Genomic DNA, 17785 nt, shown 5'->3' with positions numbered 1-17785 from the left:
ACACAAGAGTACCATAAATACTATGTTTATAGATGGTTATACCGCTCGAGCATGCACGGGTACAATACTAGTTATATATACATATATATTATATACACTTTAAACTTAAAAGAAAAAAAATTAAAAATTAAAAATTAAAAATCAGTGAGTGACCAGACCAGGCCAGTATTCCCAGGCAAGGCAGGCAGTGGATGGTATGTGAAGCGATAGCACATCGGAATTGTTGCTCTCTCTCTCTCTCTCTCTCCCTGCCTTATGCATATCCTCTTTTTCCCAACGTGCTGTCGGGGAGCCCATGCAGTTTTCGAGACCAAATCAGCCAACCAAGAGAATAATAAACCAAAAAAAAAAAAACTACAAAAATTATCCCAAAAAAGAAGAAGATAAATGCTACGAAATGTACGTGGCTACTTTCTCGTTCTTTATTTTTCCGGTGAATTTCTTTTTCCTTCCTATATTTATCTTGCAGTTCTGGAAGAATATAGACTCGATTTAGATAATAATGTCGACCAATAGATCAATGCACATAGCTCAATTTTGAATGATAGGCTCTCCACCGTGATGACACTCCGATCTTCCATATCATGGAGAGGAGGGAACAGAGCACTCATCCTTACATATTTCATCATCGCGACATATATATATATATATATATATTACATATACAATGTAATAATAGAGAGTGATCCATCCAGAGTTTAATGGTTGTTCTCCTACAACATTTGACTATGTAACTCTTGTTCAATGAGCATCGGCTCCAAGAAAGCCAAGGCTACTCCTGCCAAATAGAGAAGAAATGAATGGTTCATTGGAGGTTCGTATTCGATGCCTTGAAGGAAGCTGATTGTTGAAGTTATTAACCGATCGAGTTCCGGTGAAACGTGAAAAGTGATTTTTTTTTTAAATGAAAGGAATTTGCAATATATTATATACATTAATACGTTAGATTAGATAGGGTAATTTTCTCTTATGCCTATCCCCATGCCGTCAGCTTTCATATTTTTGACGAATTTTTAATGCCATTTATTTATTTAGTTAAATAATGTCCCATAAATAAAATAAATATCAAAGCAAGCACGTAATTCAACTCGATTTGTACTAATTAAGTTGTTAAACCGGTGGGTATTGAAACGAGCTGAGCCCTCTAGACTCTATCTTCCCTGTGGACCCGCAATTGAATTAGCCAGTCAATAGAAGATTGATGATTGAATCAAGTCTCACCTCATTTGCTGGGCCCCTGATCTGCTTGCTTGCTAATTGGGCTCCTCCGGTTTTCAGCAATCTTGGACAACGGTGAGGAGAATACGAACCTTTTCATACACTTGCAATTCTTTTTATTATTTATTATTCTATTAATTTATTTTACTATATTATATAATTTATTATATTATATAATTATTTAATATTTGGCAAATAATTCCACTTGTATCCCTATTTTATTTTATTAGACAATTTAAATTATATATACTAGCACATGATGAATTTGAGAAAGACCGAGAGTTACTCATTTTTTATAGTACATGATAGATTTGAGGCAAGATCGAAAGTTAATGATTTTTAATGTAATTTACTATAATATTTATTTTTCTCAATTTCGGACAACGTGTAGGAGAATACAAACACTTTTCATACTCTTGCAATTTTTTTATTCTTTATTATTATATTAATTTATTTTACTATATTATATAATTTATTATATTATATTTTTATTTAATATTCGCCAAATAAAATAAGAAAAAGAAAGTAATTCAGCCTGTATTCCTATTTTATTGTATTAGACAATTTAGATTATATATTATTTAATTCATGAAAAATTTTTAAATAATCAGTCTTATTACTTTTTCTTTTTGTGCTCAATCTCCTTCATTAATTTTCTCATCAAAAATGAAAAATAAATAATAGCACATGATGGATTTGAGAAAGATCAAGAGTTACTCATTTTTTACAGTACAAGATAAATTTGAGGGTAGATCGAAAGTTAATGATTTTTAATTGAATTCACCATGATATTTATTTTTCTCTATCATATCCTATAAAATTAATAAATACTTAATTTTAATGTTGAATATTTTGACAAAAACTTCATTAGAAAATTAGCGAGATTAAAAAATTAGAGAATATGAAGTTCACAGTTGAAGTGAAAAAGTAGTACTGTACAAATTGTTTTGCTTTATGATTAGTATTTAGTATATTATATATTTCATTCAACTTTTAATGAATAAAATTTTTTATCATACACTCATATTCTTTTATTGATAAAAAATTAAAAGAGAAAATGAACTATTTCATTCATAAACAATGAAAATGAATGGGGCTTTTTTTTTTCGTAAATTTTTCATTCCATCTTGATTAATTCTTTGAGATCATAATCGCTACTTTTTGTGCATTATTTCCGATCTCGAAAGAAATTTTCTTATTTACTTTTATTATTATTTTTATCATTGCATTAGTTGTTGTTATTATTTCGTAATATTTTGTTTTGTATTGTCTCTTATAATTAACTTTTGTAACCAATTAAAGCAACTCAATGGTCATCTCCACTTCTTAGGAGTAAACTCTTGACCTTAAATTTTGCTCAATTAACCATACCAAACGATGTAAGTAAATTTAATGTACTAACATGTGAACACAAGAGTACCATAAATATTATGTTTATAGATGGTAATACCGTTCGTGCATGCGCGGGTACAATACTGGTTATATATATATATATATATATACACACACACACTTTAAACTTAAAGAAAAAATTTAAATGTAAAAAAATAAAAATCAGTGAGTGATCAGACCAGGCCAGTATTCCCAGGCAAGGCAGGCAGTGGACAGTATTTGAAGCGATAGCACATCGGAATTGTTGCTCTCTCTCTCTCTCTTTCTGCCTTATGCATATCCTCTTTTTCCCAACGTGCTGTCGGGGAGCCCATGGAGCCTTCGAGACCAAATCAGCCAACCAAGATAATAATAAACTACAAAAAAAAGAAACTACAAAAATTAACCCCAAAAAAAGAAGATAAATGCTACGAAATGTACGTGGCTACTTTCTCGTTCTTTATTTTTCCGGCGAATTTCTTTTTCCTTCCTATATTTATCTTGTAGTTCTGGAAAAATATAGACTCGATTTAGATAATAATGTCGACCGATAGATCAATGCACATAGCTCAATTTTGAATGATAGGCTCTCCACCGTGATGACACTCCGATCTTCCATATCATGGAGAGGAGGGAACAGAGCACTCATCCTTACATATTTCATGATCATGACATATAATATATATATATATATATATATTACATATACAATGTAATAATAGAGAGAGCACGCGTCCCTTTTTATCCCAAAATCTTTCCAAAAATCGTATAACAATTACAACTAGTAAAGAATATGTACTGTCTTTTTTTTTTTTTGGATGAATAATCTATGCTGAACTTCGTTTGCTAAAAAAACAAAAAACTCGAGTCCGTAATATCATTAAATCAGCAATGTACAGGATGGAGAGAGAGTCCTGACAAGACAAAAGTACAGGGGCAAAGATGTCTTTTCGTCTCACCATATCCATGCTTTTGCTTTCCATCTCGCCGGACTCTTTTACTTTATAGTACGAATAAATTAAAATGATTGTAAATAAAAATTTATAAATTCACAACGTGATTAATTTTTATTTTTAATAATTTTAATTAAATATTATATATTCAAATAAATGAATAATACGTACTCAATATTTGCTCACTCGCCGGCTCCCTTCGACTTCCACGGCCTATAAAGCCGGACACTCAGTCGGCTCTCTCTTCTCACTCCACTGTCTCAGCCCAGCCTCAGCTCCAAATATGGCCCTCTCCCAGGCCACCCCTCTCTCCCTCTTCTCCGCTAGTCTCCTCCTCGCTCTGCTCCCCCTCTCACTCGCCGCCCACACTGGCCCTGGTCTCATCCTCACCCTCGTCAACAACTGCCCCTTCACCGTATGGCCCGCCATCCAACCCAACGCCGGCCACCCCGTCCTCGAGCGCGGCGGTTTCGCCCTCTCCTCTCTCACTCACCGCTCTTTCCCCGCCCCCTCCGCCCACTGGTCCGGCCGGATCTGGGCCCGCACCGGCTGCGTCTACAACCCCCACACTCACCAGTTCGCCTGCGCCACCGGTGACTGCGGGGGCCGCCTCGAGTGCGGTGGCCTCGGCGGCAAGTCCCCGGCCACCCTGGCCCAGTTCAGCCTCCACCACGGCCACGCCGACTTCTCCTCCTACGGGGTCAGCCTCGTGGACGGGTTCAACGTCCCGATGACGGTGACCCCGCACGAGGGTTCGGGCGTGTGCCCCGTGGTTGGGTGCAGGGCCAACCTGCTGGCCACCTGCCCCCCAAATCTGCAGCTGAGGCACCCCCCGGCGGGGGGACCGGTGGTGGCATGCAAGAGCGGGTGCGAGGCGTTCGGGACGGACGAGCTGTGCTGCAGGAACCACTACAACAGCCCAGCGACGTGCCGGCCATCGAGCTACTCGCAGTTCTTCAAGCACGCCTGCCCCTCCACCTTCACTTACGCCCACGACAGCCCCTCCCTCATGCATGAGTGCTCCTCCCCTAGAGAGCTCAAGGTCATCTTCTGCCACTAAATAATTAGTAGTTTTGTCGTTTGGACTTATTAGATAGAAGTTGTTGTAGGGGTAATTTGGGGTTTTCGGCGGAGATACGGGTCCTCCTTATCCCGTCTTTGCTTCCTACAATTTTAATTTCTTCCAGAGAAAGTGTTATCGTGTGACGCTGCAGTTGCCGTCATGTCATGTATCTTATCTATGTATAATTTTGAGCTGATTAATCTTATGGGGTTGGGTTCGCAATTATTAAGTTATTTCCATTTTAAGTGCCTTTACTTTTAGTTTTGGTTTCATTTTCACCCTTTCTGCCTCTTTGCTTTGGCTCCTCGCAAGTTTCCATTTCCACTTTCGCTTCACTCATAATGTTGTAAGACAATGTAAAATGTGTGTACAAGGAAGCAACGAACGTTGCGTGCCTGCCCATCTAACTCCCCTTCCAAGCGAACATCCGTTGCACGCCACCGCCACAGCCGCGGCCGCGGCGCAGAAGCTGCACACGCACAGCACAGGACACATGTATGTATATATATGTGTGTGTGTGTATGTGGGCCTTTACATATCTGTGACTCAGAGCATCTCACTCGCTCGTGATTATGGCTTCCACAACTTTCACTTCGCTGCTTTGTTTCTGTATGGTTCTTGAGATCTTCCTTTCGTTGGTCTCAGGGGGGTCGTCGGCCTCGATCTCCTCCCTTCAAAACGACTTCGTTCAATGTCTTAATCTCAACTCCGACCTTCCCATCCCTATGTCCACGTTCTACACCCAGAAGAACTCTTCTTTCGATTCTGTCCTTCAATCCTCGGCGCAGAATCTGAGGTACTTGGTGACGTCCGTGCCGAAACCCGCTTTGATCTTCACCCCACAGACTGAGGCCCACGTGCAGTCTGCCGTTATCTGCTCGAAGCAGCTCGGGATCCATCTGAGGGTGCGGAGCGGAGGCCATGACTACGAGGGCCTCTCTTACGTGTCTATGACTGAAACACTTTTCATTATGATGGACTTGGCCAATCTTCGGTCCGTCACAGTTGATATTGGGGATAATAGTGCCTGGATTCAGGCGGGAGCGACGATCGGGGAGGTGTACTATAGGATTGCCCAGAAGAGCAAGGTCCATGGCTTCCCCGCAGGTCTGTGCACTAGCCTGGGCATCGGCGGCCACATAACGGGAGGAGCATATGGCTCGATGATGAGAAAGTATGGGCTGGGAGCAGACAATGTGATGGATGCTCGAATAGTCGACGCCAACGGCAGGATTCTCGACCGTGCAGCAATGGGAGAGGACCTCTTCTGGGCCATCAGAGGTGGCGGAGGAGCAAGCTTCGGGGTCATACTTGCATGGAAGATAAAGCTTGTCCCGGTGCCTTCAATCGTGACAGTCTTCACGATCACGAAGAGCCTCGAACAAGGCGCGACGAAGCTCGTTCATAGGTGGCAGGAAATAGTGGATAAGCTCGACGAGGATCTATTCATAAGGGTGATCATTCAACCCGCTAATAAAGCAGGTAGCAGCGGAGGGAGAACTCTAACTACCTCATACAATTCTCTGTTCCTTGGAACTGCTGACAGGTAGGCTAATACAGAACCGCATCCGAAGTTCGTACTTTGTGGATGGATATATAAACCGGACTCTTCAACGGCAATGAATGCTGGTTCATTCCGTATGAACCAAAGTTCGTATATGTGTGTATATACGTCTAATAGGGAAACTCTAACTGACATTGCAGGCTGCTCAGTATCATGGAGGAGAGCTTCCCGGAGCTGGGACTCACCAAGAACGACTGTATGGAGACTAGTTGGATCAAATCAGTTCTGTACATTGCCGGGTATCCGAATGGGACACCCCCTGAAGTCCTCCTCCAGGGCAAGTCCCTCTTCAAAAACTACTTTAAAGCCAAATCCGATTTCGTTAGGGAACCAATGACCGAGACCGGGATCGATGGCCTCTGGAAGAGGCTGCTGGAAGAGGATAACCCACTGATGATATGGACTCCCTATGGTGGGATGATGAGCAAAATCTCCGAGTCTCAGATCGCTTTCCCTCACAGGAAGGGCGTCGTATTCATGATACAGTACCTTAGCATATGGTCCGACGGGGATAAGAATCCCGCCAAGCACATGGACTGGGTGAGGAGGCTCTACAACTACATGGCTCCATACGTCTCCAAGTTCCCGAGAGAGACATACGTCAACTATCGGGACCTCGATCTGGGAACGAACAAGAACACCAGCACGAGCTTCATCCAGGCGAGCGTGTGGGGTGCGAAGTACTTCAAGGACAACTTCGACAGACTGGTGCAGGTGAAGACCAAGGTGGACCCTGATAACTTCTTCCGACACGAGCAGAGCATCCCACCTCTCCCGCTTTCGTTGAGGGCAACGTGGACGCAGTCGTCGTCCTAGGATTGGCATCGGGATCCATATAATGGACTAATTTTTTCAGAGCATTCGGGGAACACAAAGTTTGGCAGTCAAGAAATTCGATGAATCTCTCCACGCAACCATACATACTTTGTAATATGTAAAATCTCTTCTGTTTATACATAATCTTTGATTGACATTCAAGATATCACGTTAAAGTATGTTATTGTTAGAGGAATGTTATTTCTAGGAAACTCTGTTTAATTTGTGATTTCAATAGTTTTTATGACAGTTTGGGTTTGCATATACTACATGCCATGGTACTTGTTAAGGGTGGCCCATGGGACTTGCCCACTTGTTAATTGTTATTTTTAATTAAAAAAACTATAAATTCGGTCCATACTTATGCATGAATTAGCATCACTTTGGTTCTTATAAACATCAATTTGGTCATTTGGAATATCAAATTAGTCCTCGATACATTAATTTAGTCATTTGTAATATCAATTAGGTTCTTGTAACATCAAATTAGTCATTTGTAACATCAATTAGGTCCTTTTGTAACATCAAATCGGTCCTTCAATAATTATGATCCCTCTAACCTTGTGAAATGCATCAATATAGTCCTTATTCATAAGGGTGCCCTCTAACCTCCGTGTTAACTGTTCCAATATTTTTTTAATCAAATAAATAAGTCCTCTCTCTTCTTTCTTCATTTGGGGCACAAATAAGTGAAGGAGGAGGGATAAATAATACCGGAGCCGAAACAAGCCGAAGCACAAACAAGAGGAAATAATGCTCAGAGCACGGCACGTGACGAGAAGGGCACGGATTTAGATCCTGAGCACGGCATTTTGATGAGAGCAACTTCACCTTCCTCGTCCCATGCATTGGCTAGTAAAGTCAAGCAATTTTGTCAAGCAGAATTTAGAAGAAACGAACAGATCTGTATTTCAATTTCATCAAAAGTGGGTATAAGAAAGCTTTGTCTTCGGAGTATATATATAAAAAGGAGAGCGAAAATGATGAACCATTGTGAAATATGAAGCAATTTGGAAGCTCGAACCATCCTATCTGGAGCTCCTTTTTTGGCATAACGTGGGACTCCGCCAAACCGGGCCTCCATCATTCTACCAGTATGTCTACTTTCTACTTTAGCGTTCATTAACACTAACATTGGTCTTTCTTCTTTTTTTTTTTTTTTTTTTTCCTGTTCTGAATAGAGTATGAGTTAGCTCTTGCTCTTACCGCTATCAAATTAAGTAACACTAATTGCATATTTAAGTAACAGTGAGCCACAAAGCAAACATTAGCTTGGAAGGAGAAATTGACGAATATGGAATATTACAGTACTTTTGTGTTTTACATGTTCATGGTTTGGAGGTTTCAACCTTTTGATTGCAAAAGAAGACTGCCAATCCTTTTTATTTTAGCTGTCCTTTTCTTGGTTGTATTTATATAGTCTAAGATACAAGAATTTTTTGATTTATTGTCTGATGCTGCTGATTTTTTATATGTAGTTCTACGAAAATATAAGAAACAAGTAGCATGTAATTGGACTTAATGATTTAAAATGTAACATGATATTTTCATCTTTGACATTGGATGATAATGTGTGTGTGTATATATATATATATATATGATAATATTATAAAGCACAGTAATCCATCAACGCGCCGCGCGTCTACATTAGCAAATCTGATAACATTGATTCCTCTGCAGAAAAGAAAGAAAGAAAACACTTTTTCTGTTTCCTTCTCCTCAAAACGCAGACATGTTTTCCCGCTCCTTCGTTTTCAGGTCCTGCCCTGCTCTGCCCTGCCTGCCTACCTGCATCGACTCTGACAGACAGACGGACGGACGGACGACACCATTTCCTTTTCATCCTTCCCCCTTTTGCTTTTACTTTTTCGGTGAAATTATTTATACATTTCCCCTCCCTCCCTCTCTCTCTCTCATTTTCCTTCTTTTCCTTTTCTACCTTTCTGGCTGTCCTGAAACGCGGTTCGTACATTTGCTATGTACCAAAAATAATCATATGTTGCAACTTTTTCTTTTGGGTAAGATTAGACAAGATGTATATAATTAATATTTATCTTTCCATTCGATTAGGTAGTTTTTTTTCTTTTTCTTTCTTTTGATGGGTAAGCTGATAATAATATTAATACTAATTACTAAGTCGAGGACAGTGCATTAGGATTGGGATAACCTTCCAGCATACAAAACGACTCAAAATTTGACTTGAAGCCAAGTTGGCCTACGTTGTGAGTTAGAGTGTTATCGATCCATGGAATCCAAGTGCATTTCCAATTCGAAAAAAGAGAGAGAAGCCTAATGATATCCGAGATAGTGCTCCTAATGTCCCAAGGGGGCCCTAATGTCCTAAGGGGGATGATGAGGTATATGGATAGCATCAACAAGCAACAAATCATCGTACAAATCACAATGTTCCGCCATCCAGAATCAATCAAAAGCTACTGAGATGGCAAGTAGGACACCCTTGGCTTCGGCTTGGAGAGGCGAGCCAGCATCCGATGGGGAGAGCCACGAGCAGGAGATGGACTGATCGGGGCGCTAGCTGCATGAAACCCCCAAGATAAGATCTTTGTGAGGTCCAGGCTGCGTCCATGTTGATATAGCACCAATCCTGGTCCGAGCAGATTGCTGGTTCAGCATGCTGTGCCGGTACTATCGCGAGCTCAAAATGTGCCAAGGTTCCCCTTTTGGTGTTATGCTCCTTGTAGGCTCTTTTGATTCGTTGAATGGAGACCAGAAGATCTGCTCTTTTGCCTGAAAAAACTTCATTTCTAAGATTCCATCATAATAATAATAATAATAATAATAACAATAACAGCAACAGTAAAAACAAAAACAGAAACAACAATAATAATAGAAGCTTACAAAGAAAATGAAACAGCATCAGGAAGCATATGTGCAAAGGGGGCAGGGGGATTGACAAGGAAATAAACAATATCTATCGAGGCTGAACGTGGGAAAGGAAAAGATGAGAGCAAATATTTCAAGGTGATTCTCTCCAAGAAATACAATGGGACGTGCATAATTGTTGGAACTAGTCCTACAGAGCAGATACAGAGTTCCATTATGGGTGAACTAAGGGAGACATTCACTCCACGAATCTCCACAAGTGGATTTTATAATGATCATGGATTTTTAGCCGCCATAATGACTTCCACACTCCCCCCTTCAGCTGAGTTAAAACGATGCTTCTAGTCCATGAGATACGAGGACCCAACCAAGTGCTTTCCGGATAAGGTCAAGGTCCAGATAATTGCGTCTTTGTTGTCATCACGCGCTAGATGGATTTTGGTGATGTTAGTCACAGTAGTAGCATCAAAAAGATTATCTAATAGTTGCATATTCCATCTCTTCGGGCCGAAGAGCATCAAGTCACGTACCTTTGCCTCCGTTCTGGAAGGATACTCGGATTAGGAGAAGGTTTAAGGTCAGGATTACCTGCAGGTATCCAAAGGTCAGTCCAGGCGGTGACCTCTTCACCTATGGAAAAGCATGTACATGCCTGAATGGTATTCTTGCACCAACGGAGCCCCTCCCATGCATTCGATTAAGTAGCTACACGTCACGAGTTTTGTTCAATATTCTTTATCCCCGGTATCCAACGACACATGGAATACTACGCTACACTACACTTCAACAAAGACATAATTAGGCCAAAACTTATCATCGAAAAATGGTCGAATGTTAAAATTATGCGATTGCTCGTATCAAAGCACTATATATGAATCGGGGAGCCATGCACTCGCGTACTACTATTATATTATCATGCCTGCCTTCTTCTAACTTGCGCACTGCAATGTCACCGCCAGTTTGTGGTATTTTTGAAAAAGTGACCAAAATTGGTGATTCATTGGGTATTAAAGTGTGTTTGGTTTCAGAGTTAAAGTAATTTTGATTTTGATTTTGATTTTGATTGTGGAAAAAGACAAATGAGATGGTATTATAAATTTGACTTGGAAAACGTGTGTTTTTATTGTGTAGTGGGTAAAGTTAAAATCAAAATTATGATTCAAATATTATTTCATCAAACCAAACGGGCCTAATTAACCCTTCTTACTTTGTCTCGGAGGAGTCGGGGTCGGCTTCAAGGTGAGCAGCCCAGTGATTGGCTCACATTACTTTGCGCTAATACTGGGCATTTCTAATGCCAGCGTCGGCCGTCCCGAAGGCCTGTTTTGGGCCCTTAAGTCCTCTTTCGGGCCACTATATTCTCAAAGCCCAATTTTTTTATATAAATATTTATTATTATTATTATTATTATTATTATTATTACTTGTACACAAGCAATCGCAGGTCGGTCAATTATTTTCTCCTCGCATAGGACAAGGACAAAGGTTCTGTACTTCCTAGTGGAACTTTACTACCAGAAGCTCTCGCTTCTCGCTTCTTTCCTTCTCTCCTCGTGTCGAAGATTCATCCCTGAAAAGTTCTCGTGACACGTGGCAGTCGGTTGTTGGGTGTGTCATCTAATCCCCGTGGTCACGGTTGCATTGCAGTAAACAAATCACCCGGGGGTCGCTCTCGCTGCCTTCGGTGCGCCCACACATACAATACAATACAATACAATACAGTACAGCTTCGACCGTCCAACGTCAGAAGACGAAACAAACAGCCTGCCTTACCGCACTATAAATACCCCAAAGGCTCGGCTTAGTTTCCCTCTTTCTCTCTCCTCCGACTGCAGTGCAGAGCGCTCTCTCTAAAGCTTTTGCGCTCTTCGCTCGCTCTGGAAGCTCTCTCGGATGGCGTCCCAAGCTAGCCTTCTCCTACAGAAGCAGCTCAAAGGCAGTCCTCTACCCATTCTTAGCTCAGCTTCCCTTCTTGGCTTCGCTTTTTTTTCCCCGCCTCTCTGTTTTTGAGCTCCGGAGCTAAATAGTATGATTTGCTAGGGCTCTGTACTGTGGTTACTGATCGGTGCTGTCGGCGTTTATCCAGATCTCTGCAAGAACCCGGTCGATGGATTCTCCGCTGGTTTGGTGGACGAGAACAATATATTCGAGTGGAGCGTCACCGTTATTGGACCTCCCGATACTCTCTAGTACGTATTCAGCTGGCTGGCTGATTGCCACCCATAATTCTGTGCTTTTTCGTCTCTAATAAAAATAATTATAATAATAATTGTTTCTTTTCACAGTCTGATTATGTTGTGCGGTTCGCTTGATGTGTGCTTTACGGGTAATTCTGTGTAATTGGTCGATCCTACTGGGTCAGCACTCATTCTTGTGATATCTGCTCTTATCTCCATATTCTTTTGTTCAATTTGCATCGTCTGATTGTGAGGTGGCTTTAATTCAATTGGGTTGCTTTAGGGTTTTACTGTCATCGATCCAGAGGTATCTGTCAATGTAATTAGGTAATCAGATTTCTGTAGTCATCTGAGCTTAGTCTGTATGTATAGTATCAAAATAAATATTTGAGCAATGGAGTAAATTTGATCACTTGGGGGTTGTTGCCCTTCCTTTCTTTTGAATCGGGCATTCTGGACTGGTTATAGCTACACCTGGTTCTATTTAAGACGACAGTTGTCATTTCCCGACCCAATAAATTCATTGAATGTTCTCGCAGATCTTCTACCAGAAAAGAGTAATAATTTTGATACTTTGCCCCTTTTGCTGAAGTTATGCCATGTTGGTCTTAGGGAACTTATAACCAACAATTGACAGCGGGGTTTCTTTTGATGTGGCAACCGTATATTCTCGCTACCTCAGCTTGTACTTGAATTTTGAAACTGGAGCCTCTCATTTACTCTTCGAATTTACATAATTTTTGCGATTGCAGTGAGGGTGGATTTTTCAATGCTATCATGACCTTCCCATCCAACTATCCCAACAGCCCTCCTACAGTGAGGTTTACATCAGAGATTTGGCATCCAAATGGTACGTTTATGGGCTAGCATGGTCATGGTTTCTTCTGGCTTGTGATGTTTATGTGGACAATTGAATGCACCTTTCTTATCACTCTATATTCACAGTTTATTCTGATGGACGGGTTTGCATATCAATTCTGCATCCTCCCGGTGATGATCCAAATGGTTACGAGCTTGCGAGCGAGCGTTGGATGCCCGTGCACACAGTAAATTTGTTTGCTTTTTCCTTGCTTGTCGCCATAGGACTAGCGAAATTCATTCCCGTGTTGATGCTCATCATCTGGCTTAAGCCTATGTACAATAAGATCCTGGATCCGTTTACCACCAATTACACAAATTCCTGTAAGAAGGAAAAATGAAACCTAGGTTGCCTCGCAATTTATTTTTGAACATTGCTGATTGTATCCAGCGTAACAAATTGTACAAGAACTTGAAGCAATTTGCATTAATAAGAGGAAAAAAGTATATTGGCATGATTGTATGTTGCTTCCAAAAATTGTAATTAACGCCCTAGGTTAATGTAGGTTTTGCCTTAAATATAGCCAATCCATGTTCAGTTGCTTGGTTTTGCCTACATGAACTGTTAATGAGTTCTTGTATGATATTTTGCCATCTATGGATGCGGAAAGTGTATAAGTATCTGACAGAGTTGTACTTGCTAGATTTTTGTCTTTTTAGCCTATAAGAAGGAAACTGTTACCGTATCTTTGCTTTGTAATAACAAAGATTTTATTTCTGCAGGTAGAGAGTATAGTGTTGAGCATCATTTCTATGCTTTCTAGTCCCAATGATGAATCTCCTGCAAATGTTGAAGCTGCGGTGAGCAACATATTTTGCTTATTTGCTAATTCCTTATGTTGACAACCGAATAAAATTATGGTAATGATTTTTGGGAGATCATGTTACTGCAACGTTGCTTAATATAGATTACAAGAAAAGTGGTGATTCGTGCCACGCTAAATAACGCTGGCCTAATTCAATGATATGTATTCTATTTTCTTTCTTATTCATATTTTCGGGTCACTCCAGAGCATATTGACGACTGCTTTTATTGTTTTCCCTAGGTTGAGATTGATGCTTTGGCAAAGCTTCATATTTACATCCCCTGCTTAAGCAGAGGATCTTGTAGGTTGTAGGACTATCGGGAGCATCTATGTGCTACCTTGTAAATATACAACGTTGTCAACTAATTCTTGTTTTGATTGATAACTTTTATGTGGTCTATTCTTGGGACCTTAAATTCTCCACACATTCACGCCAGATGACAAGCAATTGGGACATTCGTTAGCTTCTGTTGTTTCAATCCATATAATCCAAAACTTTGAAGTCTATATGACCAACCGAGCTTCATATGATGGCCTGAGCTTTTAAATATGGAATCCTTTATTAGCTTTGTTTTCTACAAGTTTTTCACCAGTTTCGGACAGTATTCTGGGGAAATGAATATATCACAAGGGATACGTATCTGAGTAACTTGCAATTTGTATCTCCCTTGCAGAAAGAATGGAGAGAGAGGAGAGATGAGTTCAAGAGAAAGGTAAGCCGCTGCGTAAGAAAATCGCAAGAGATGCTATAGAAGAGACTGTCGGTTACTTACCAGTTACCCTCAGTGTACGGGATTGGAGTGCATCCGGAACTTGGGGTTCTAGGCTAATCTGCTAGACTTTGTTGGATGCATTGAAGTTTGCCATCCATCTCTTCAAGTGTCGGCTTTCTCGCTTGCTCTCTCTCATGTATCAGTTCTTACTTTTGTTTCTTTTTCTTCTTTTGGCGTTATAATATTTTGTTGTAAGTCCTGGATGTTGTATTTGAGAATTCTCTTCCAAAAGCTTGATGAAAAATTTGTTATTGAGGAGAGGAATACCTTTAATTTATTTTATCCATTCGACTTTTCACTTCGAATGGAGATGGTCGGACATATACCACTTCCATAGGTTCGACGCAGTTACATCCCTACCTAGGCGAATTATGTGGACCGAGAAGAAAGTCCTGGGTCCTGGCTCCCAGAAGTTACTGCAAATCGCCCTTGGAAAAGTTGAAGGAAATAGGGAAGAACATGCTAAGCCAGTCTAACAAAGCAATGGGTGACATAAAGGGCCAAAAAAATAAAAAAAGAGGTATAGTGTGTGGCTGCTGGGATTCGAGCCCAGGTCTCCACGGCCACAACGTGGAATTCTTACCACTAAACTACAGCCACTTTGGTGGGGAATTTGGTTCAAACAGTGGTTTTATTGAACGTCAATGCGGGAGCATGACTGCAGAGGATGAGGTCTCTTAGCGGTGGATTGATTTACAATCAACGGTCCCGATCTAATGCAGGGTGTCACGCGGATCACTAGGTACAGCCGTCGATGAAGCTTTGCATCTGACGGTTGAAGATCAAAGTTGTCACCTCGACCAACAAAAGAGTTCGCGCGACCTCTTATCTATATAATCTCTCTCTCTCTCTCCCGCACAAATCAGTCTCATTGCTCCACGGAAAATTTCAAATCTCCCCCTCATTTTCTCTGCAAAACCTTTCCGAGAGAAGCCAAGAAGATGTCCGGACGGGGAAAGGGCGGCAAGGGGCTCGGCAAGGGCGGCGCCAAGCGCCACCGCAAGGTGCTGCGGGACAACATCCAGGGGATCACGAAGCCTGCAATCCGTCGCCTGGCTCGGCGAGGTGGAGTGAAGCGGATCAGTGGGCTCATCTACGAGGAGACCCGTGGCGTCCTCAAGATCTTCCTGGAGAACGTGATTCGTGATGCCGTCACCTACACTGAGCATGCACGCAGGAAGACCGTGACGGCCATGGATGTGGTGTATGCGCTCAAGCGGCAGGGTAGGACACTGTACGGGTTCGGCGGCTAGAGTTTAGGATAATGGATAAAACCTGTGCTTAGTGAGGTCAGTAGTGCATCTTGATGCTCGTTGGTTGTCGGATCTTTTTTTGTAGTACGTGAAGTGAAAAAATTGGCTTTATATGCATTGTCCGAATTGTTTTTCTTTTTCTTTTTCCATGTCTGGAAATTATAATTCGGTTTCTGCCATATTCCCCATCTTCAAATTTGCATATGCCGGCGTTTGGTTGGTTAATGTGATCTTGGTTAAGTCGCTCTTGTTCCCTTTTCGACTTCTGATTTTTTCTTTTCCCCCCTTTGATATCTTGTGACTTCTATTTTCCTGCACTCGGTAATACATTCACTGGATGCCGCTGTTCTGTCCACTTGACATATAATTTGATGTATCTTGCATTTTGATAAGATATTTACCGTCGAAATGGTTTATCCATTTTTCAAGAATAAATGGAACGGGAAACAACACTAATTATTAATGGGCTGTTGTACTGCTAATCGAGAATAGAATGCGGTCCTCTCCTCGCCTAGCATATATACATGTCCGGCCGCGAAGAGCAACATTGTCCATTATCTCGGCTTTTTGAAAACATTTACCGGTGGGTTTGGCCTTTGAACGTCAGTGTTACACTTAAAGGTCAGTGTCTCTCGGTTAAACATGGGCAGAGAATCGCTTCGGCCCCATGAGCTTCAGTCAATGGTGCGGTGCGGTGCGGGCGGGTGCTTATATCTGATAGCAGTCAAGATTGGGCCCAGGCGCACCTGACCTCACCCAAAGAAGAGTAAGCCTGTGCTGGCAAGAATCATACACTGATCTGCATTGTCCATTAGGCTGGCTTGGGCCTCGGTGGGCTTCTGATAAATTGGGACCGCCGTTATGATGGGCAGGGCTTAGCTCCGGCATATGATCATATATTCGTTTTTAACCATGGGCCCCGTACATGATCATTTATTCATGGTTATTGCCATAGGCCTGGGATTTATACGGCCCATGATCATTCATTCGTTCACGGTTAACAGGAGCATTTTACGTCCAACATGAGGTGACATTATGAACAGATACTCGAACCCCCACCTAGTTAACATACAAAACAACAGATTGAAACGGATTCATGTCAAGAATTCAATAGAACTTGCAAAACAGTGGCAGCTTCCTTACTATCAAAGCGCATCGATAGCCAAGGAACCAGCAAACCGCTGGCAGCTTACTACCAAAGTACATTGATAACAGGCAACACAAAAGTTTTGGGTACGCAACCAAAAAATACGAACCCATAACAAATTTGAATGCATATGCAGATTTTGGGTAGTAAGACCACACTGCTTACTCGACCATCCATTTCCTCCATAGCTTCTGCAGCTGCAGTTTCAGAATTGAAACGTACGAACCCATAATCTTTTGATTTTCCGCTTACATGATCACATATAACCGTAGCTGAGGAAGAATTAACATGGTGGTACGGGCAGATATCGTTAAAACCAACAAAATCTCAGTAAACTGCAATACTTGGGACATCCTGTTCTAGTTTTACCTTCTATAATATCACCAAACTGCTGGAAAGCATCCCTCAGGACAGTCTCATTCCTGTCGTACGACAGCCCTGAAACTCAGGACACCGTAAAAGTATCCGCTTGCTTGAATTGAAATCAGGAAGATTGCTTGATCGGGCGTAACAAATCAAATCAAGACACGATTCAAGCGAAGAAAAAGGCGAAGAGGGCTGACCTCCAACAAACACTTTGGTAGCAGAGCCACGAGCAAACATCCGACTGGACAGAAGAAACCTAAAGGGGAGACAACCGCTACTTCCAACCCAGAGATTGCATGTTCCTCACAAGTTAACCAGAGAAGCAAAGTACGAACTAATTCTACGAGCGGTGGTGGAACCTGACGAAGAATGGCTGGAGTGCTTTCTAACTTCTCCGGAGCCACTTCTAGTATTGGGCCCAGGGCCGAAGCCTTGTCTCATCTGCTGCCATCTGCCATCTTTTTACTGTTATCGCCATTTTCTTCACCTATCGCTGGAGATGGAGTGGAGAGACCTCAGTTTCAATGACGTTGGAGGGATAACTCACTTCAGCCGCCAAATACTCCAGCACGGCGGC

At 41.6% G+C, this 17785-nt stretch overlaps 5 protein-coding genes and 1 non-coding gene across 7 annotated transcripts; 4 read left to right on the top strand and 2 right to left on the bottom strand.

The window, feature by feature from the left end:
- Positions 1 to 3739: 3739 nt before the first annotated feature.
- Positions 3740 to 4830, top strand: LOC116211282 (osmotin-like protein). The gene has a single exon (XM_031545592.1). It carries the CDS (start codon positions 3826 to 3828, stop codon positions 4600 to 4602), a length of 777 nt encoding a protein of 258 aa, XP_031401452.1. The 5' UTR covers positions 3740 to 3825; the 3' UTR covers positions 4603 to 4830.
- Positions 4831 to 4954: 124 nt separating this feature from the next.
- On the top strand, positions 4955 to 7343 carry LOC116211281 (berberine bridge enzyme-like 13). Of its 2 annotated transcripts, XM_031545591.1 has the most exons (3): positions 4955 to 5100; positions 5251 to 6151; positions 6310 to 7343. In XM_031545591.1, the coding sequence occupies exons 2-3, from the start codon at positions 5331 to 5333 to the stop codon at positions 6983 to 6985; spliced, it is 1497 nt and encodes a 498-aa protein (XP_031401451.1). In that variant the 5' UTR covers positions 4955 to 5100; positions 5251 to 5330; the 3' UTR covers positions 6986 to 7343. The 2 variants fall into 2 exon arrangements, with proteins under 2 accessions (XP_031401451.1, XP_031401450.1); XM_031545590.1 differs by lacking the exon at positions 4955 to 5100 and having other exon boundaries at positions 5128 to 6151.
- Positions 7344 to 11613: 4270 nt separating this feature from the next.
- LOC116211320 (ubiquitin-conjugating enzyme E2 7) lies at positions 11614 to 14702 on the top strand. The gene is made up of 6 exons (XM_031545647.1): positions 11614 to 11764; positions 11915 to 12017; positions 12758 to 12855; positions 12951 to 13051; positions 13587 to 13664; positions 14344 to 14702. The coding sequence occupies exons 1-6, from the start codon at positions 11722 to 11724 to the stop codon at positions 14419 to 14421; spliced, it is 501 nt and encodes a 166-aa protein (XP_031401507.1). The 5' UTR covers positions 11614 to 11721; the 3' UTR covers positions 14422 to 14702.
- Positions 14703 to 14970: 268 nt separating this feature from the next.
- Positions 14971 to 15042, bottom strand: TRNAH-GUG. The gene has a single exon. It is a non-coding gene; the product is annotated as a tRNA-His (tRNA).
- A 255-nt stretch (positions 15043 to 15297) lies between these two features.
- LOC116211321 (histone H4) lies at positions 15298 to 15970 on the top strand. Its single transcript, XM_031545648.1, has one exon. The coding sequence runs from the start codon at positions 15384 to 15386 to the stop codon at positions 15693 to 15695; it is 312 nt and encodes a 103-aa protein (XP_031401508.1). The 5' UTR covers positions 15298 to 15383; the 3' UTR covers positions 15696 to 15970.
- Positions 15971 to 16792: 822 nt separating this feature from the next.
- LOC116211247 (glycine-rich RNA-binding protein 2, mitochondrial-like) lies at positions 16793 to 17711 on the bottom strand. Its single transcript, XM_031545535.1, has 3 exons — positions 17406 to 17711; positions 17212 to 17280; positions 16793 to 17114 (listed from the first exon to the last, which is right to left on the bottom strand). Exons 1-3 carry the CDS (start codon positions 17443 to 17445, stop codon positions 16888 to 16890), a joined length of 336 nt encoding a protein of 111 aa, XP_031401395.1. The 5' UTR covers positions 17446 to 17711; the 3' UTR covers positions 16793 to 16887.
- Positions 17712 to 17785: the final 74 nt, after the last annotated feature.

Source organism: Punica granatum, chromosome 6 (assembly GCF_007655135.1).
Source record: "Punica granatum isolate Tunisia-2019 chromosome 6, ASM765513v2, whole genome shotgun sequence".
Taxonomy (NCBI): Eukaryota; Viridiplantae; Streptophyta; class Magnoliopsida; order Myrtales; family Lythraceae; genus Punica; species Punica granatum.
The sequence above is the reverse complement of the archived record's forward strand: the minus strand, read 5'-3'. Positions and strand labels throughout refer to the sequence as shown.